The sequence below is a fragment of the Electrona antarctica genome (genome assembly GCF_951216825.1).
Source record: "Electrona antarctica genome assembly, chromosome: 6".
Lineage (NCBI taxonomy): Eukaryota > Metazoa > Chordata > Actinopteri > Myctophiformes > Myctophidae > Electrona > Electrona antarctica.
This window is the reverse complement of record NC_136811.1, coordinates 15,252,987-15,275,706: the sequence shown is the minus strand read 5'-3', so window position 1 is coordinate 15,275,706 and position 22,720 is coordinate 15,252,987. Positions and strand designations below refer to the sequence as shown.

Below are 22,720 nucleotides of genomic sequence, written 5' to 3'. Positions count from 1 at the left end.
AGGGGAGAGTTTCCCCGGCCAGACATAGCGCATGGGAGGAACATGTTATTCCGACCAGTTCCTTTCCCCTCCATCAGGCGCCCCGGCTGGCTAGGGGGAGGTAGTTTAGAGTTTTTGTGAGGGTACCTACCCTAGGGGACACGGGGAGAACATGCAAACTCCACCTTTACAACCATTTCAATAGCAAATTGGCTAAATTGTCAAATATTATGTAAGAAAGAGGCAAACATACTGTAACCCAAGAGGTAAACGAAACACGAGGTGAGGTTGTAGTTTGGTTATTTTCCAAGACAAACTAGATGTGCAAAGTCCTAGTGAGGGGATTTTGTACACTAATGTCCCCTGTTCAAATATGTAATTATTTCGGGGCATCATGACCAGAAATGTTTGGGAACCCTTGACCTACAGTCCAAAAGGCCTGACATGAAACACACCAAGCCAACAAACACAGTTAAAAGTTTTATTGATCCAACAATCAGCAGTGGCACATCATTATTTCATTGACAATTAAAATCCATACATAATACAGTAAAAAAAATAAAAGAGAAAAAACATAATTGAAAACACTAAGAATAAAAATCACAGGGGCCACTCAAACCTCCCATGAGGCCATTTTGATTGCATACACAAGAAAATACACACCCTGGTCGGCCATAATGAAGAGAGTCAGCTTTGGGTGGATTTACACACAGTACAATCATTACCTCTGACATCTCTGACCTGTTTTACCCTGTGGAAGGCTGCTGCTGACATAGTGACAGGCTCCGTGTCAGCCCTCTTTCAACTCTACAAAGAACTGCGTAATCCTTCCGTTGGAGATGAATGACAACAGATTTATAATCAACATAATCCAGATTGAGCCTAATCCATGCAGAGTACAGTACGTTGCTAGATCTACTATTGTACAACATAAAAAGCTAAACAACAAAAAAAAGAGGCACAACATTTTCAGTATTTAAAAGTAACAGGTGTTCCCTTCTCTTGAAAAAATAAAACAAAATTAAAAAACATTAGGATGTCTGTCTTTGTTTGTTATACGGCAAAAGGTCCTATATGGCTTTACAGGGAAAAAATGAACAAGAAACACAAATTTAAGACATTCATTTAAAAAATAGAGATATCCAAACAAACAACAACTGATGTGTACTTTAACAAAATATTTACCATCATGAAAGTGAAAAATAGTTACCTTTCTTTTAAAATTAAGGGACATCTGTGGTTTTGAGATACATAATGAACGCCGGGTAGCGAAACATTCAATGGATTTTTCAAGGACTTTGGAATGTCACCTTCCACTTGTTACAGCAGAAAGAATCAGTACCAACCAGCAATACGTGAATAAAATCAGTCATTATGTGCACTTCCCTTCCCTCAACCACCTGTTCGTTGAGGTACGGTATGATAGAGTGAAGCAGAGAGACCCGAGGTGGAGGCACTCACAGATATCCGACATCCATGCACACACAGTACATAGCACCAAGGGATATGTCTGCACTTGCTAGTTATGGTCTGTGAAGTTTCCCTTGCTGGACTGGCTGATTAAATGCAGCTAATGGCTTCTCCCGGGGCAGAGTGTGCTCCGCGTTGCCTCCCTGCCAGCCTCATTCAGACACGACCACACAAACAGATACAAGGAGAAGTTAACTGACCCGACCGTCTGCGTGCTGCGTCTTGCACCAGCCACAATAACCGCACTGTGCAACCAAAGTTCAGTGTTCAATAATGCAACATGGGGCTCCCACAGGAGATAGGCTGACTGGCATCTGGTCGGCCTATTTCATAAACATATCCCTGCTCTATCCCAATATGAATTAACATTCAACAGTCTATGAGATTTGAAAACGACTATGTGCCTACAGTTTGAAAATAAAATAAAAACATTTTGCCATATTCCTTCAGAATATATAGCAAGTTTACATGCAATCGTGTGTAGATTTGTTTTACTGGCTCTTCATGAATCGATCCTAAAGAAGCTTCAGGCTACCGGCTTTCTAGTTAAGACATTCACTCCCTGGTCCGACTAGTCATCTTTCTAGTTAAGACATTCACTCCCTGGTCCGACTAGTCATCTTTCTAGTTAAGACATTCACTCCCTGGTCCGACTAGTCATCTTTCTGGTTAAGACATTCACTCCCCTGGTCTGACTAGTCATCTTTCTAGTTAAGACATTCACTCCCCTGGTCTGACTAGTCATCTTTCTAGTTAAGACATTCACTCCCTGGTCTGACTAGTCATCTTTCTAGTTAAGACATTCACTCCCTGGTCTGACTAGTCATCTTTCTAGTTAAGACATTCACTCCCTGGTCCGACTAGTCATCTTTCTAGTTAAGACATTCACTCCCCTGGTCTGACTAGTCATCTTTCTAGTTAAGACATTCACTCCCCTGGTCTGACTAGTCATCTTTCTAGTTAAGACATTCACTCCCTGGTCTGACTAGTCATCTTTCTAGTTAAGACATTCACTCCCTGGTCCGACTAGTCATCTTTCTAGTTAAGACATTCACTCCCTGGTCTGACTAGTCATCTTTCTAGTTAAGACATTCACTCCCTGGTCCGACTAGTCATCTTTCTAGTTAAGACATTCACTCCCTGGTCTGACTAGTCATCTTTCTAGTTAAGACATTCACTCCCTGGTCCGACTAGTCATCTTTCTAGTTAAGACATTCACTCCCCGGTCTGACTAGTCATCTTTCTAGTTAAGACATTCACTCCCTGGTCCGACTAGTCATCTTTCTAGTTAAGACATTCACTCCCCTGGTCCGACTAGTCATCTTTCTAGTTAAGACATTCACTCCCTGGTCCGACTAGTCATCTTTCTAGTTAAGACATTCACTCCCCTGGTCTGACTAGTCATCTTTCTAGTTAAGACATTCACTCCCTGGTCCGACTAGTCATCTTTCTAGTTAAGACATTCACTCCCTGGTCTGACTAGTCCTCTTTCTAGTTAAGACATTCACTCCCTGGTCTGACTAGTCATCTTTCTAGTTAAGACATTCACTCCCCTGGTCTGACTAGTCATCTTTCTAGTTAAGACATTCACTCCCTGGTCTGACTAGTCATCTTTCTGGTTAAGACATTCACTCCCTGGTCCGACTAGTCATCTTTCTAGTTAAGACATTCACTCCCTGGTCTGACTAGTCATCTTTCTGGTTAAGACATTCACTCCCTGGTCTGACTAGTCCTCTTTCTAGTTAAGACATTCACTCCCTGGTCCGACTAGTCATCCATGGCCAGTTGAAAACTAAAAAGACAAATCAAAATCCTCAAAATCCGAGGCACATGTTTGAACATTCAGAACTGTGCACCAATGCTCTCTGGAAATTCACCTCCCAAGTGTTGAAGTCAAGTCTCTCCTTTAAGCAAGCATGGACATTCATGCAGTGACATGCATGGACGGACACACACACATGCACGCACACAGAGACACACACTCACAGTCACACTCACAGTCACACACACAGTCACACACACAGTCACACACAGTCACACACACACACCCCACCCAACTCATCACAGTGCTCTCTCTCTCTCTCTCACACATACATGGCAGGGGACACAAAGCTGTCCTCGCGGTTGACAGTGGTGCCTCTAGGTTGGTCCTCCTGGGGGCCTTCGGCTGCGTAAGGAGGAAGAATTTCGCTGTGTGCAGGGTCATCCCAGCCAGGGGGGGCAGCAGAGTAGTAATGCTCCCTCTCGTCTTCTGGTCCATAGCCGTCATCATTCTCCTCAGTGTAGTTATCCAGATCCTGTCGACGTGAGTAAAAATAAATACATATATTATAAAAACGTGTTCAAGTTTTTTTTAAGATTCGTTCTTTTGGCTTTTGTGCTTTTATTGATAGTCACAGTGAAGAGGGACAGGGAAGAGGGAGAGACAGAAGGGGAGAGACACACAGCAAAGGTTGTCATGAATGGGTTTCGAACACACAACGTGCTGTCAGGCCAGAGCCTATATGTGGCATGCGCCTGGACCACTAGGCCAGCGGGCACCCCATGAACATGAACGTTTTGTCTGTATGGTTGGGGACATATTTATATTCTGTCTCCATCAATTATCATGTCTACTAATACACTATGTGAGCTTGTAGATCGGCTATTTTCGTCCAGCAACACTGAATCAGGCTTCAGTGTCCAGACTGAGTCAAAAACATCCGTTTCCATGTGCTTTTTTGGCGGCTGTTCATGCTTGATAAAAACCAATCTGATTCCAATCCTAAAGATTTTGGCTGCCAATATAGCCTCAGTCTCCTCTGCCATACAAAAGAAAACCAATAATACGCATATTCCCCTTAGTCAGTGACGATAATCAACTGAGCCTGTGGTTTCTAATATCAATACATTTCTGTTTTCCCTTTTTTGTAACTATAATAACTGTATTATGTCTGTATTGCTTGTCCACCAACTGTGGAAAACAATTTCCTGTCTGATATAACAAAGTAACTTACCGTGACTGGCTCTGCACTCTGGTTAGCTGCGTAGTCCTCGCTCTGCAGAGGTCTGCCCTCAGACGCTGGGTTGTGAGCCACGTTCAGCTGCAGGGGTGGAAAAAAACACTCAATTGATTTACCCATTTTGGACAGAGGCCGATTCTACAAATGTCTTCTAAATCCTGACAGTTTTCTTGAAAAACCTATGTTTCTATGTCAGTCGTTCTCAAACATGTTCCATGTCAAGGACCCCCAAAAATATATGAAATTGGCCACCGACCCCCATCTGAAAATATGTTGTTCCAGGGACCCCCCCAGAAGCAAAGATTTGAGTAAAAAACGTCAATACTGCAATGTAAAGATTCGTAAATTCTAAATGTACTTGAGTGAAAGTACAAAAGTATTGGCATCAAAATGTACTTAAAGTAGCAAAAGTAAAAGTACTCATTATGCAGAATGTTACATTTCAAAATTTCAAATGTATAAAAATGTTTTGATCTCGAGTTTATGCTCATCTACAAATGGCCGAAATGTATATGGTGGGTAATGTATGTTTTTTTAATAATTATCAAAATCTACAAAGTATACAGTAGCCTAAAGTTTTAAAATAAATGTAGTGGAGTAAAAGTACAATATTTGCCTCTCAGGTGTACTGGAGTAGAAGTAAAAGTACTGGAAATTGGAAATACTCAAGTACAAATACCTCAAAATTGTACTTAAGTACAGTACTTAAGTAAATGTACTTAATTACTTTCCACCACTGCACGCACATACATTTACATAATGAAACCATGACACATCATCATCAGCACAGATGGCCTCGCCGACGGTTTTCACAGCTCTTCAGAAACATAACTGTGGTCCCTGTGATTGTGTCAATGTTTGCCTCTGAGATGGCTGGCAGACATCTGTTCTATGTCAAAGGACAGAATGTCTACTATTCTTATTTATGTAAATGGTTGACCCCAACAACACAACACCCGGAGGAAGGTGTGTGTTCATGTAGGCTACCTTGCATCGTATTTACAGCCATGTTCATGTTCAAGTTCATGATTTTAAAGTACCTACAGCAATTATAATTTGCATGACACCTTACATCATTTATACTTCATACCCATGTGGAGCCTGCAAAGGGCTTTTGGGGGAGTTGTACTGACAATATCTGTTTGGTTTGGAGTGCTTGTTAACATGCGTGATTGCTTGCTTGACTGCATTTTTTTTTCTAGTTTCCTAAATAATTACAGATACACAGTGCTTATGGTAGCAAGGGATAAGATCCTAAATTCCAACCATAACATCACTGAACTTACACTCTAAGGTTAGAGTTAAGGTTGGGTGAGGTCAGGGTGAGAGAGTTGACGCTTAGGGTCAATGTTAAGGCCTTTGCACACCAAGGCCGTTTTTCTTCCTCTGAAAATACAGCACATTTCTAAATAAGTCATGTCCATTACACACCATCTATGACATTGCCATATGTACAAAATATAATATTATAGGTCTGATTGGATGCGTTTGTTGTTCGTTTTGTATAGTGTTTTGCATTAGTCCTTTTAAACTAAGATAAATTATGGCACTTCATCCGGGCACAGGGACAAACAATGGGAGGAGATTGGTCAACTCACATTAAATGTGAGTTGGACGGTAATGACAGCTGCCATGTTTGTCTCGAACGCCCTGCCCCTGGAGATCAGGCTTGCAGAGTCTGTGTCCCATTTTAAATCGCTCCTAAAGACTCATTTTTACAGAGCTGCATTTAGCCCATAACCCAAGTGATTTCCGAATTTTTAAATTTGTTATTGTTATCTTCTGTTGTGTTCTATCGACAAATCTCTTCTATTGTATTCTATGCCTTTTTATCCATGTTTTTCTCTATATATTTTTCTGTTAAAGCTTTATTATTATTATTATGTTGTCAGAAAACCTTTGATAATTAACTGACTGTCCTCTAGTGGATGAATTGCTTCTTAACACCTATGCCAACGAAAAGGATGCATCCAAGTATGTGAGCCAGTGATCATTGTTTACTTTAAAACATATGGAGGTACTAAAAGAGAGTTAAGTCTTTACTTTAAAATTTACTTCAAAATGTAAGTTAATCCTTGAAGTATTGAGGTGATAAAACTCTAAACAAAGACGGTCCTGTCTTTGGTGATTGGCTTATAATGAAATAAAGATTGTGCTTGGCACACGTTTGCACTTGAAATAAGTCATTTTTCTTGGGTGAACTATGGGTGGGTTTAGGTCCGATCAGGGTTATAGAGGGCTTATTGTTGGGGTTATGGTCAGGCCTAGAGTTAGGCTTCATGTTGGGGGTAGGGTTATGGTCATGGAGGCGTAATTTAGGAAGGCGGTACGGTTGCGTAAAGACCCGCCCCTGCCTGCCTCTGATTGGGGGCCCCCTCCTACTACTAGTAGGAAGTGGTAGGGTGCCTGCGGTGCATTCTCACACAGCCAGCTTCGTTAGTCAGTAGACTCCCAATTCACACCTCCTGAGTTCGAATCCCGCGGCCGCCACTATTTTTCCAACAACCGCAGATAAATATATTTTTATATCGCGACGGAGGGGCGCCGTCTCAAGCGAACTGGAGCCACGAGAGACACCACTGAGCGAGCTAAAACGCACAAGTTGCCGTGTCGAACGTTGCGAAGTTCGCTTGAGCAGACTCAGCCCCGTTCGAGTTGCAACTCAATAGGCACAGAACCCCCCCAAGGCAATGCCAACACTGAGCAATATTTCCCAGTGTCACCAGACTTTCCACCACGGAGCAAAGACGGGCAGTGTCAGTAGGCCAATCAGAGGCAGGCCGGGGCGGGTCTTTATGCAACCCGGCCGTGATTTTGAATCAGAGACATTCATGGTTAGAGTAGGCTGGCCCAGCCACCATGATTCTGGTATAGAGGGGCGGGTGCTACCCACGCTGGGCAAGACCTATGCTGTAGACCAGGGCTATTCAACTGGCGGCCCGCGGGCCAGATCCGGCCCGCCAAGCAAGTTGGACCGGCCCGCGGAAGATTTCCAAATTTTTAATATATAAATCGTTATGTTACTTATTTACTTATTATACCGGAATGGTCGGAACAACCACATACGTTCGCCATATGTACACAGACATAATAATCATAATTCTATATAGGCCTATCCGACATGTTCACTTCAGGCGGTAAAATAGCATGTTAAACACCGTCTGGGAAGGTAGGTGGCGCCGTGGCGGTATGCAGTGCCATGCACCCAAACGACAGAAGAAAAAGAACGCTCCGAGCTCTCCTTCCTGCACGTGAAATCAAATGAAAACAAACATTGCATCCCACCCGGCTCGCGCCCACTGGTGTGGTGTGTAGTGTGTGTACTAGTGTAACCATGTCGCTATCGAAATTGAAAAAGAGAAAAGTTGATTCAGAAAATCGCCAGTTTAATAACGAGTGGACCGAGAAATATGCATACATTGAAACTCCCGAGGGCAAACCAATGTGTTTGCTCTGCAACCAAATCAACGCTGTTGCAAAGGAGTATAACCTGCGGAGGCACTTCAACACAACTCATGACAAGTTTGATGCAAACTATCCACCAGGTTCAGATATGCGCAAGGAAAGGATAAAAAATGTATAAGAAGAGATGTTGCAGTTGCACATAAATGAAGCACTTTTTCATAAGCTCAGATGCACTATACATGTGTTACAAGTGTTGGTGTTAAAATGTTCAGATGCACATCATGCACTTGTTTATTTGCAGTTGCACATAAATGAAGCACTTTTTTTGAAAAGTATACTACTTTTGCAATGTAGTTAAATAAAAGTTGTGAAAATGTGGTTGCGTGTTGTGTCAAGTGTACATATATTCATAGCACGGGGGAGGCGCCGTGGCAGTCCGGCCCCCGGCCCCTTGGGTTTCTGACAATGTGGCCCCCTGAACAATTTAGTTGAATAGCCCTGCTGTAGACGGTATCATTTTTTTCGAACATCCGCCTATACCGTCTCTGCCTTAGGTTGTGACCAGGCTTTTCTCTTCGCAGATGAATAAGGCTGGGACCGAGGCTAGGTGCCACCGGGATCACTTTTTGGATCACATTGGATCACCGATCTGAGCGCCCGGCACCGCCCCCCTCCCCTGGTAGAAAACAGCGGACAACACATCACCAGATTTGGAGCGATGCCCCTCTGCCTCTGCACTGTAGTTCACCTCCCACTCCTAGACCAGGAAATGTCTCGTTTCCCCAGGCGTTTCTTTTTGAGCCGAACGCAAATAAAAGCCTGGGTACCGAGGCTAAGGTTAGAATAGACATTGACTCACCCTGTCAGTGGAGGTGTTTGTCTTCTTTGTAGGGGGAGGAGGCTTGTACTTGGGTGGGCCACTGACAGAGAGAGAGAGAGAGAGAGAGAGAGAAACTTTGAGTGATTGATTTATTGACATCTTTAATATTGACAAAAAATACACACAACGGCTTGGGTCTTTTTGACTGAAAAACAAGACAGGGGCTCGCGACACACTTTTGAATGCTGCAAAATACGACAGGCAGATATACGTGCGTATTCGACCCTTGCAGTCTTCTTCAAGTAAGACTTGAATAAGAGGACTCTGTGAAGTGCACAAATTAGTCAATTTGGTTCCATTTGTACACCCGCAGAGTTATGGTACTAAAGTCTGAGAACCAATTATACCCATAATGAGTTAATGGAGAGAGTGTTTGTGTCTGTATACTATATGGTAGAGGCAGAATTGAGAGCACAATGTGGGAGTGCATGGCTGCAGATGAACTCTCCGTTCTGTGAGTGAATGCCCTCATTAGAGACACACTAGAGACTAGAGAGAGTGAGAAATAAAGCCTGAGGAAGGCAGGAAGGAAACAGAGGACATGCACCATAAATCAATAACACGCACACACAGAATATAACATAATTGCCATTCCTGAAAAAAAAGAAAAAAGCCTCGGGAAAGCAAGCTAAATACGGACACACGAAACAACACAGCAGGTGTTCCAGGACAAAGGCCTGAGGAAGATAAAGGTATATGTGTAATGTCACTCACTCTCCATTGAGCTTGTTGTTGTGGTGTTTGCGGTACATGGCGATAGCCGTTCCAACGATGGCCAAGAGCAGAATGACCCCAATGATGGCCCCGATGATACTGCCTGTGGTGGGACCCTTCTCTGGAAGACGGGTTCCTGTGGAGGGGGGGAGAGAGAGAATGTGGGGGGACATTATGTGAGCAGGGGAACAGAATATCTCTTTGTGGAATGAAAAAATAGAATCATGGTCAGCGTTTCAGCTACGTGTGTTAAATCCACAGAACTCATTTATAAGAGCCTGGGTCATAAATAATACCTCCACAATGTAATGTAATGTAGCAGTAGCACTCAGGAAGAAATGAGGCAGAAGATCACAAAAAGAAAACGGCAATGAGAATGTGTGTGCACGTGTTCGGAAGAGAGAGATGCAGGGTATGATAGAGTATGGGTGGAATACTGAGAAAAGGTCTTGATTAGTAGATTCATAGAACGCTCGGGTTATTAAGAGGAACCGAATGAATCATGATGTTTCACTAATGAACCTTGTCTGAAGAACATAATGCGTGTAAAGGCTGCGCGCACACACACACACACACACACACACACACACACACACACACACACACACACACACACACACACACACACACACACACACACACACACACACACACACACACACACACACACACACACACACACACACACACACAGTGTTTACTAAAAGGTGCGACCCTCTCATTATCCCACGGCGTTCCCGGGGGGATTATGCTAATGAGGGGGCGGTAAAGGCCAGTGCGGATCTAAAGCTCATTTGACGAGAACAAACCCTGGCACTGGTAATTGGACGTGTTGTGATTGAATGTTATCGGCTCTCTAATTACAGCTTCTCCTCTCCTGACAATGGACTGCTTTGAATATCTCCCTAAAATTGTTTTCCATTTGCTTCATTTATAGAGAAGAGGGCAAATGATCATCCTCCTCTCTGCTACTTAGTATTCCCTCCGCTTCTTGTCGACGGCACGCCGTTTGATCTCCATGATCAGCATCCCACACTGTGCACTATGCTTTCACGTTTCAACGGAATTTTATTTTTCATATTTTGTTTTGCATCCCATTGTGCAGCAAAGAGATTTCAAAAGACGTTGAAATTGGTATTTTGGGGTGAGAGCTAGTGAATTTCATGCCCGACTGAGCTTTCATCCAACGCGCGTCGCGGTGCTTGAGGGAAAGGTCTCTGATCCAGTTCAGTTTAGTTGTGCCGTTGCTTTCTCGGTCTGCCATGGGGTGAAAAGTTGTTTTTAACAAGCAGGCAACAGATTTTTATTCTGTGGCTCGGCAAGAGGTCTAGACATGTTTTTGTTATGCACACTGTCAGTCAGCCAACAGAAGTACACCACTAATTACTTTCCACATTATGCTATATATATATTTATATTGTAAATCAATGGGGCTCCGATTGGGCTTTTTATTTTCCACTGCTTTGCAAATAATATAATCTATTGAAGATCTGTTTTGCTAAACAATACAAAACTCATCAATGAGGAGGAACTGCCTCAGTCATTGGCCAGTGACAGCGCTTTAACTGTTAGGTTGTTTGGACTTCATTTGTATGCCATCGTACTATAATTGTGTTTTTATATATTTCCTTGTATACGACAAACAAAGTCCCATTAGTTCAATGCTTTATAACAGTATTATGGTTCTGGAATTATTCTAACCTCCAGGCGCTCATGTATAACAGGGACTACTATGGTTCCTTTTATGATTGGCAATAAAGTCCTGAGGCTTGAAATTAAGTATGGAGGACCAACCATTGCTTTTACAAGGCCATCCACCCACGGCCAGATTTACCCTCTCCTGTTATGAAGAAACACTTCATAACAATGTAATATCAGAAAATATATTCAAGAAATAATTGTCAGGAGGGGCACGGTGGCACAGTCGGTAGTGCTGTCGCCTCACAGCTAGAAGGTCCTGGGTTCGATTCCCGCTGGGGACGCTGTGGACGAGTTCTCTCCTCCGCGTCGTCTGTGCCCATACCCGAGGCGGGGTTGGCGAAAGGGCCTTTCTGTGTGGAGTTTGCATGTTCTCCCCGTGTCCCCTAGGGTAGATACCCTCACAAAAAACATGCAGTAATCCTGGTCTCTAAACTACCTCCCCCTGGCCAGAAGGAGGGGAAAGGAACTGGTCGGAATAACATGTTCCTTCCACGCGCTATGTCCGGCTTGGGAGATTCCTTCCTGTCAGGTGAAAAGAAGCAGCATGGACTCCTCATGCATAGAAGGAAGCATGAGGTCAGTCCGCTGCCCCCCCCCCCCCCCCCCCCCCCAGGTTGGCAGAGGAAGTCTAGTGCCCAGAATTACATTAGATAATTGACACTGGGTGAAAAAAATGGGTTGCAAAATCATGGGATAAAAATTATAGTAAAAAAAAGAAAATAAACAATTGTCATTGAAATCATGTCATGTCAATTATTCCTCTCTCTCTTAAGAGAGTACTTCTCGTGTTGAGAAGATTGAGCACTTTGATTAGATCTAATCAAATGACAACTGAATGCTGCACGTTCAGAAGTCATCGTGCGGCTCAATAAAACATGCGACAGAAAGACAGCAGGTCTCCTACTGGAATCACTTGTGTGTACCCATGGAGACGAGTACAAGAGGGTATTACGCCGAGACAAGATGACAGACCGAGCAGAGATGAAAATCTCCAATCAGGTATTCAGGCGCGGTGTCACCCCCACCCTCCATATCAAAAGCGTCCATCTCCAGAGGTTGTAAAACATGCCTCGCATCAGCACCCCTATAAAATGGAGAATCTGGTGACTCGTAAAAGAAAAAAGAAATCTAAACTCTATAATGACTAAATGCTAAATAATTGCTGTCTCAGGCTTTTACAAGGTCTCTCGGGGAGGGAGGGAGGGAGCTGGACAGTGTTTCACTGTGACATTTACTAAAGTCTTAATGGAGGTGACCCGTGGGAGCAAACTTTGTTCATATGAATAGTCAGATGATTTACAGTACATACTGTACTGTAGGACCGTGAACACAGGAGAAAGTGTGACTGCATGCCGGGAGGCATGCAGTCACACTTTCTCCTGCCATGCAAGGTACCAACCAGCACATCGGGAGCAATTTGGGGTTCAGTGTCTTGCCCAAGGACACTTCGACATGTAGACAGGAGGAGCCGGGATTCGAACCGCCGACCCATGGATCATTGGACGACCTGCTCTACCTCCTGAGCCACAGCCGCCTCATGCAATGCGAGAGTGAGGACTCGCCTCCTTCCCCTACAGTAGGAGAGTGAGGACTAGCCTTGGACTCGCCTCCTTCCCCTACAGTAGCTGCACCTTGGCTTGCCTCCCACAGCGTCAGTTTCCTCACCGCCTGACACAGTGCCCTGCCAGCCTCATCCTTCCCTCTCCGACCTTGTCTTTGACCCGTGGGAGGGAGGGCCTCTGTAGAGTTCCACTTTGGTCCATGTCTTGTGTCCTGTATACCGTGACATATACTCAGGAATGTCATGCTTGTGTATATGTCACGGTACGATTGGAAAACCAGTCAGATTGAAAAAGGTGCACTCGGTCTCACCGTCGGGGAGGCGCGCCGACCTTCAGTCGACTCAGCGCCGTTCGAGTTAGGCCCGATAGGGACACAATCGTAAATCATCGCCTCCCCTAGTCTTGGTACCTCTGAGACGTCATTTCTTAGTTTGACGGGGGTGTGTGTGTGTGTGTGGGGGGAGGGGGGGGGGGGGTGTTCACCCCACCGCAGGGGAGCGTGGGAGGTGAACTGGAAGAAAAAGAGCACTCCTTTATAAATCTGACTTTTGGTTTTAGGGCATTTTCCTGCTGTGCTATGAGTGTCCATGTCTCTGCCCCCGGTGCCCCAAAGCAATACTGTCTCCACTGTAGCAAATGTAAAAAGCTTCCACCTCCGACTCCGAGGGCCATTGAAACTCGGGACAATAGCAAGAGTAAAGTTTGGTTTTGAGATAACAGATAAAGTTTACTGGCTATGGAAATAGCAGGTAGAAAAAGCGGGTAGAAAAAAACCCCAAAAGGCTACAGTACCTCACTGGGCCAGAATGAACACAGCAGACACAGCACAACTGTGAGTGATGATATTCTTCATATTACACATGATCTGCCATTGCTCTAAAATAATTGGCCAGATGGAGTGAACAGAGATGAACTCTTTCGATCTCAAATGGCTCTGGGTGTGACTGACTACACACCTGTTGTGCTTCAAGCTAATTGCACACAGGATGAATCAGCCATCCCTACACACACACACACACACACACACACACACACAGACTCGGGGATAGCCTCTGTCACGGCAGGTTGTTAAATCTGTTCTTGTTTGGAATCATATTTCTGTGTGGTGGCAACTAGCTACTAATACCAGTGATTATACTAGGACTACAGTACCCCAGGCATGGCAAGCAGGTGAATGTGGTTTACTGGTGTTCGCATTGTTCCAGATTATGCTCACTGGCTACAACAATCACATTTCACCTCGCATGGTTAAGCTTACATCAGAACATCCGTTGGTGCTTTGTGTTCACAAGCTGCAAACTTAATACGGCAACTTGCCATCCATAGATTAGACTGCGTGGCTAGTGCCGTCTGTATTTACTGTAATTTTGGGCTACAATAGTTGTGTTTACAATGGAGATAAAATGGAATGGAAATAAATGGAAATAAAACAGACCTAACTTTTCCCAAATAGCATGTTTTCCATAGCCTATACAAACATCTTTAAACATGTTGTTTCATATGTTTCAAAACATATGAAAAATGTATCACATCTATTATATGTATACATTTCAACCAAAAGGACACAATGCGTATGAATTTGGCTCACATCACAAAAAAATAAACTCTTAGGTGTATCGGCAAAGAGACGTCCAGAGTGTTTCTCTGTCTGAGGAATTAATTCAGGCTCTTTGCCAAAAAGCGTAAGCGTCCAACCCTCTGACGAACCTACTCTTTTTTTGTGTGTGATGTGAGCCAAATAAATAAGTGGATATGTGAGTAGGATTTGGTCCTCTTTGACTTTAAGTTTACTGGATTTTGGGTTTAGGGCTGTTGAGCTGTTGAAGCGCAAATGCTTCTCAGAAATCGATCTTTTTTGTATGCATCATGTTGTATTTGAAATACTAGAGCGGTGCCCGTTGGGCACTGGCCTACTTGGAACGATGCAAGTTGGAAATGCATGTCCCACCCAGTTATTACTTGCGCAAGCAGAGCGTGCAAGTACTGCGATCAGCTGGGTATGTACAGTATGTATGTCGGTGTCCTCTCTTGTTTAAGATCATCGCCCAATCAGGGACCAGCATCTTTTGGTTACGTCACCATCACCAGCCAATAAGGGGCCACCATTCTTGGTGACGTAACTAAGGTACCGTACGTTTCAAGGTTGGAATGAGGTCAATAACAGGTCTAAAGTATTTAGAACAGCCGTTGTATGACATTGAGGTGCTTTGCCAGTGGTGAGGGCACCTCACACGGCGCGCTCTGCTTGCGCACAAATAGGCCATACATGGCCTTACTTGTGTGCACGGCGCAAGTTGGTACCTCGACAGAGTGCATTTCTAGTTCTGTCTGTGTCCCTTTTGTGCCCATATATGGAGTTCTTTGTCAGGCATGCCCAGATATGGAGTCTATGCAGATGTCAGAACAGGCCAGCTATACATATATGGAGATAGTCAGGTCCAGAGCCCGGGCAGAGACCCTTTGTGGCGGTTCTGGACAGCAACCGTGGGTCCGACCGACTCGACGTTGGTGGGGTGAACGGTTCTCGAGTTACGTGGATTACAGACGCACAGACGTACGTACATACACACAGACTTGGTGCATTTATAGTTAACCCATTCTGGACGGGAACCCCTTTTGGTGTTTTAACTAAGCATTATGTTATACTTTGGCTATTGAAAAATCGCTGATCTACAAGCTCATAGCGCGCCACCAAGTGGCGCGCTATGAGCTTGTAGATCTGCGATTTTTTATTTTGACGTCAGGCCTAAATGGGTTAAGATGCATCACAAATGTATACTGTACATTCCAAACTTAAACCACTGTGGTTTCCAGAGTCACATACTGTATGTGTGACCCTGATGACCTTGGAGCAAATCTCTCCCCACTCCTGTCCTCTGCTTCTTTTAGGGGTTTATAGGGTTAAATCAACATTCTAGATTTGACTTTATAGATATATTAAATTCTAAAAATGTCTTCTACATCCTGACAGTTTTCTGAAAAAGCTATCTTTTTTTTGTCAGTCGTTCTTCGATTTTTCAAAAATAGCAGACCTACAAGCTCATAGCGCGCCACTCGGTGGCGCGCTATGAGCTTGTAGATCTTTGAATGGCTTCTGAATCTTCTGAATCCATCCACGGACCACCTATACGGTACCATCAGTGTCCTTGAGCCAGTGTTAATTAGCAAATTCTGATTCTTTTGAATATCACACCATTTAGTTTGTCCTATTTAGTCTAGTCTTAAGTCAACAAAATGAACACTGCCTAGAGCAAAAACAACAAAGCCCTTCTGCTTACAAATAAATCACTTGGAAAATAAGAGTGGAACCATTAAACGCCTCAAAACCTGAGACGTGTAAAGAGCAAACAGACAGACAGATCGGTCATGTCTGCTCCGGTACGTTTCAATCTGCGCCACGGTTGCTAAATGCATTTCTTCATCGAACAGACCCGGAGGCAAGGACACGACATTGGCTGAAATGTAGTGGACGTCCTTCGCCACATGGGGGTGCTGTGTCCCTTTGAGAAAAAAGGAACCCCCTTCAAAGTGGTGAAGCCAATAAGACGACTAGGATGGAGCAACTAGTGGACCTGGGAATCTGGCCAAACCTCCAGCCAACTGCACCCCTCTCTGCCTGTATTCTGTCCAATGAGGGTGTCTGCTTATCACTGCTTTCTTCATCCCCCTACGCGCACGTGCCTGTGTGTGAGGCTTCCCATGTCATTATCAAGTCCTGTGCACCAACCCCCCAAGGTACAACAGGTAGAACCTGAAGCCTTTTTCGCCCCAAACCCCCCACCCCGCTTGATAGTCGGGCAGAGGGATAGGAGAGCGAAGGATGCCAATTGAGAGGATGGAGTTGCTGTGTGCATGCGCTGTGAAGAGGCAGAGCCCACCCTCTGTGTCAGCCCTGGACACCGGCCATGTCTTGCACTAATGAAATCTCCCAGACGGAGCAAGCCTCCAGTCCTCCCCGTGTGTATTCGATGCGCATGTGAGAGAGTGCTCGCGTGCGTGCGTACGTGCGTGCGTGCGTGCGTACGTGCGTGCGTGCGCCCAACGTGTCCAAATTGCAGAAGCTCCTTTGCCAAGGACGAGCACCATGAATCCAGCTCGACAAGACACTTAAAACACCGCAGATAAACTGGAAGTTTACGGTGGCCAGTATATCTGCCGTACACAGTGTGTGTGCATGTATATAAACTATATAGACAAACACACACATTATGTATGTATACACACACACCTACAGTTTATGCACTGCAGGGAGAGAGGTGCACAACTGCACACGTATAAACACAAGCACGGTATTGCAGATTTAGGACACACACACACACACACACACACACACACACACACACACACACACACACACACACACACACACACACACACACACACACACACACACACACACACACACACACACACACACACACACACACACACACACACACACACACACACACACACACACACACACACACACACACACACACACACACACACACACGAGCAGCTGGGATAAGCAGCATCCAGTATCCATATTCCTGTCAGTCACTCTGACATGTTTACACAAACACGCTCTACAGTGGAATGAATGAGCCGTGCCCTGTTGGCTCCACGCTCACCCCCTGAAGTTGCAAAACAATACGACAGCCATACAACACACACACACACACATAGTGAGAGAGAGAGCCTGAGGAAATCAGGAAGTAGATTTTAAGACATTTACTTCCCACACATTCATCTAGATACAGTACATGCATGGATGGAGATACAGTCGCACACAAACTACACACAGAAATGTAATGATGCTCAGACACACACACACACACACACACACACCCTGCGTGCACACAATCTCACAATCACATTATTCCCATCCCAGATGGAGGAAACCGCCAGAGGTAAAGCCGAGCCTGCGCTCTAGCTCACTCCGAGTCTCCATGCAGTGAAAGTTGAACCAACTTGTGGTTTTCCTCTGCGAGGAATAAAGGCTCGTTTATCATTCGTCGCACGGCCACGTATAGCTCCGCAATGAATGACGTATATTCTCAACCTAAAAACATTATTTTCGGGACGTGACGGGCAGGACAAGGTGGTTGGTGGGGGGGCGGGGGGGTTAAAGGTCAGCCCCACTACTCTGAGCAGATCAATGCAGCGGCCAGGCCATGCAGTCAAATACAGAGCTCACTGTCCCCCCCCCCCCCCACACACACACACACACATACATCTGCTGCATGTTAGCCTTCCATCACTCCATGGCTCAACCCAGCGTGACCTGCCAGTCAACCAGAGACCAGCACTGTCCCACAGGGCACGGAGGAGGCAGGAGAGAGGGACGTGGAGGGGAAGTGAAACGAGGGGAGGGGAGGGGAGGGGAGGGGAGATGAGAGGAGGGGAGGAGGAGAGGAGAGGAGAGGAGGGGAGGGGAGGGGAGGGCTACATACAAGATTACGTCTCGCATCGTGATACGTTATGGGCTTGTATTTTCTCTACTTCTGTAGAGAATGTTTGAAGTACAAAATAAGGCATTAATTTATTAAAAAACATGAAAAGGTTTCTGCCCGACATCGATGATATAGATTTGAGTCTGGACAGTGTGTGTTCAACTTCAACTGACTCACACTCAAACACCACATTCTACGACATGTGTACATGTGATGCCCACCTAACCACGGAACTACGTCTAGTGTGTACATGTGATGCCCACCTAACCACGGAACTACGTCTAGTGTGTACATGTGATGCCCACCTAACCACAACTACGTCTAGTGTGTACATGTGATGCCCACCTAACCACGGAACTACGTCTAGTGTGTACATGTGATGCCCACCTAACCACGGAACTACGTCTAGTGTGTACATGTGATGCCCACCTAACCACAACTACGTCTAGTGTGTGCATGTGATGCCCACCTAACCACAACTACGTCTAGTGTGTACATGTGATGCCCACCTAACCACGGAACTACGTCTAGTGTGTACATGTGATGCCCACCTAACCACGGAACTACGTCTAGTGTGTACATGTGATGCCCACCTAACCACGGAACTACGTCTAGTGTGTACATGTGATGCCCACCTAACCACAACTACGTCTAGTGTGTGCATGTGATGCCCACCTAACCACGGAACTACGTCTAGTGTGTACATGTGATGCCCACCTAACCACGGAACTACGTCTAGTGTGTGCATGTGATGCCCACCTAACCACAGAACTACGTCTAGTGTGTGCATGTGATGCCCACCTAACCACAGAACTACGTCTAGTGTGTGCATGTGATGCCCACCTAACCACAGAACTACGTCTAGTGTGTGCATGTGATGCCCACCTAACCACAGAACTACGTCTAGTGTGTGCATGTGATGCCCACCTAACCACGGAACTACGTCTAGTGTGCTAGCCCTGAACACTCTGAGGATGGGGAGCAGTGCATAAGAAACGTACTGTATGTTGACCACACCCTTTATGCTTAGCGTCTCTGCAGTACGTGTGCATCTGTCAAATAATTACTTTCAAGCATTCTTTCATTCATGTGGAGACTTTTTGCACAATTTAAACAGTTCTGCGTACATTGATGTTTTCACCGAGTTCTACCCTGTGTATGAAACAAGCTAGCCTCCGAATAACGGTTTTGCGGGGAGGGGAGGGGGGTGGCTGGGTGAAGGAGGGGAAGCAGAAAGAGGTGGATATAAGGACAGGGGAAGAAAAGAGGAAATTGAGCTGGATCAAGCTAGCTTGGCCACCTGGTCAACCATGGATGTTTGGTTAATTATGGGTGTGCGAGATTTGTACTCATAATGAGAAATTATATATTGGGTCAGATTGATTGGAGATTAAGAAGCTCCTCTAGGGTGAGAGAGCTAAGGTCCCCACATTCCATTCTACAAACATCGGGGGTTTTATGGCCCTTCTCCTGTTGTAGGACAGGCCATTATTGACTCCTCTTCACAGGGAAAGTCAACCCATTTAGAACATACAATAATGAAGTAACCTAATTCCTCTTCAATTGTTTAAATATGTTCTAATAACCTACCAATATATTGGGTTGGTAAAAAGGCTAAATGATAAATACCTGTAATAGTCTGACAGTTTAATCTAACCTAAAGTCAGATCTCCACACTGTCCTCTCACAGAGGGATGCATGGGTCAGTGGCATATGATTGGCTGAAAGTGTAGCATGAAGGTGGGACTTCAGTCAGGGCCCACTGTGACTATGTGCTGTGGAGCACAAAGTCTAATTTAGATTCACCAATACCATCGAACGTGAACATGTCTAGGCAGAGACCAGCGGTATGTATTTGCTATAAATGATATGCTATAATGTATTATGCGACATATAATTGTACATTATTAATAATTGATGTAATATGATGTTTAGATGGTAACCAAATGTCATCTGTGTTCTTGTCTCCCGGTCATTGTTTAATCACCATCTGATGAATGATAAATGATAAGGTAGATTTAAAACCACATAATTAATAACTAAGTCTGAGAATCAACCATGACAAGCTAAACTGTACCATGATCTGGGAGATTAGAGTGTTCAAATGATAGTAAACCCTACCGACAGAGTTAGGATAGAACCACAGACCAATAGGACCTGTAATCCAGATTCCGGGGTTACTGTATTCATCTTGAGTTGGGGGAAGTGTGAACAGAACGTGTGAATGTAAGATTGTAAGTGTTTAATTAATATGAATTAATAAAAACCCTATAAAATGCACGTTTGAGTTCATCAAATATGAGCTATCATTGGGAGCATTTAGTTCAACTGTGCGTGTTAGTCCTTTAACTCTGCCTACTGCATGGGCTGGTCGGAGCCGGGCACAACATCGCCAAATAACCGAACAATGGACCACTACCTCCCATGAGACGAGAGTGTGTGTGTGTGCGAGTGCGTGTGTGTGTGTGTGTGTGTGTGTGTGTGTGTGTGAGAGAGGGGGGTCATGGATGGAAAGGCTGTGGAGGAGGGGGAGAGAGGAGATGTGCTTGGTGAGGTGTGCAGCAGGGCATTGGAGGAGGCTGTAGGCAGAACAGATGAGGGGCAGTGAAGGAGAGACGAGAGAGGGGTGAAGAGAGAGGGCTTTTAAAGGGGATTACCACTCATTTTCAACATTGAACTATGGCATTAATATACCGAGTTGTTGTGAGGATTTTTTCTTTTTTTTTTTAGTCTGCGCCTTCCGTTTAGCCTGGAGGTTTAGAACTTGGGGTCATGTGATCAGTGACACATAGGGAAGGTGTACTCTTTGGCCTGCAGACACAACAACTCTTAAGTATATTTTAATGACACAGTTCAATGTTGAAAGTGAGTGGTATTCCCCTTTAAGTCACTGCAACCCAATCAACTAGAACCAAGGGAGAGAAGGAGGGAAGGATGGCTGGGGTAAGGAGAGGAAAGGAGGAACGATTGAGGGGGTATGGAGAGGGAAGGAGGAACGATTGAGGGGGTATGGAGAGGGAAGGAGGAATGATGGAGGGGGTATGGAGAGGGAAGGAGGAACGATTGAGGGGGTATGGAGAGGGAAGGAGGAATGATGGAGGGGGTATGGAGAGGGAAGGAGGAATGATGGAGGGGGTAAGGAGAGGGAAGGAGGAACGATGGAGGGGGTATGGAGAGGGAAGGAGGAACGATTGAGGGGGTATGGAGAGGGAAGGAGGAACGATTGAGGGGGTATGGAGAGGGAAGGAGGAACGATTGAGGGGGTATGGAGAGGGAAGGAGGAACGATTGAGGGGGTATGGAGAGGGAAGGAGGAACGATTGAGGGGGTATGGAGAGGGAAGGAGGAACGATTGAGGGGGTATGGAGAGGGAAGGAGGAACGATTGAGGGGGTATGGAGAGGGAAGGAGGAATGATGGAGGGGGCAGTCACCTCTTCAGACTCCACCTCAGCCCGTAGCACTTGCCCTAGCCTCGCTCGACGACCTTGTATAGGCTTATGCAAAGGCTAAAAATACATTTAGATATCATGTTATGTTGTAGAATGTAGACAGATGCCAGGTCATTATTGACCCGGTATCCTGTAGTGTTTATAGTTTCAATGAACAGGTCACTGATGATAGGTTCTTACTTCTTCCTACTTATGATCCTATAGAGGACTATTTCTATGCATTTGATGCATTTACCTTGTGTTGTCCTTGCTTACTGCAAGTTGCTCTGGGTTAAGAGCATCTGCTAAATGCCTAAATTGAATGAAGGAGCGAAAGGAGGGGGGTAAAGAGAGGGAAGGAGGGGGGTAAAGAGGGAAGGAGGGGGGTAAAGAGGGGGAAGGAGGGGGGTAAAGAGAGGAAGGAGGGGGGTAAAGAGAGGGAAGGAGGGGGGTAAAGAGAGGGAAGGAGGGGGGTAAAGAGGGGGAAGGAGGGGGGTAAAGAGAGGAAGGAGGGGGGTAAAGAGAGGAAGGAGGGGGGTAAAGAGAGGGAAGGAGGGGGGTAAAGAGGGAAGGAGGGGGTAAAGAGAGGGAAGGAGGGGGGTAAAGAGAGGAAGGAGGGGGTAAAGAGAGGGAAGGAGGGGGTAAAGAGAGGAAGGAGGGGGGTAAAGAGAGGGAAGGAGGGGGGTAAAGAGAGGGAAGGGGGGGGGGTAAAGAGAGGGAAGGAGGGGGGTAAAGAGAGGGAAGGAGGGGGGGTAAAGAGAGGGAAGGAGGGGGGTAAAGAGAGGAGAGGAGGGGGGTAAAGAGAGGAGAGGGGGGTAAAGAGAGGGAAGGAGGGGGTAAAGAGAGGAAGGAGGGGGGTAAAGAGAGGAAGGAGGGGGGTAAAGAGAGGGAAGGAGGGGGGTAAGAGAGGGAAGGAGGGGGGGTAAAGAGAGGGAAGGAGGGGGGTAAAGAGAGGGAAGGAGGGGGGTAAAGAGAGGGAAGGAGGGGGTAAAGAGAGGGAAGGAGGGGGTAAAGAGAGGAAGGAGGGGGGTAAAGAGAGGAAGGAGGGGGGTAAAGAGAGGGAAGGAGGGGGGTAAAGAGAGGGAAGGAGGGGGGTAAAGAGAGGAGAGGAGGGGGGTAAAGAGAGGGAAGGAGGGGGGTAAAG

General features: G+C 45.5%; 1 protein-coding gene across 1 annotated transcript in view; it reads right to left on the bottom strand.

The window, feature by feature from the left end:
• Window positions 1-446: 446 nt before the first annotated feature.
• The window catches only part of LOC306925659 (poliovirus receptor homolog), a 152,294-nt gene continuing 130,020 nt past the window's right edge, over window positions 447-22,720 (bottom strand). Inside the window, exons 7-10 of the mRNA XM_079504636.1 lie at window positions 9,451-9,586; window positions 8,716-8,776; window positions 4,446-4,532; window positions 447-3,746 (exon numbers count right to left, since the gene is read on the bottom strand). Of these exons, the coding sequence (XP_079360762.1) occupies window positions 3,534-3,746; window positions 4,446-4,532; window positions 8,716-8,776; window positions 9,451-9,586 (497 nt within the window). The 3' untranslated portion in view covers window positions 447-3,533. The remainder of the gene's footprint in view (window positions 3,747-4,445; window positions 4,533-8,715; window positions 8,777-9,450; window positions 9,587-22,720) is intronic.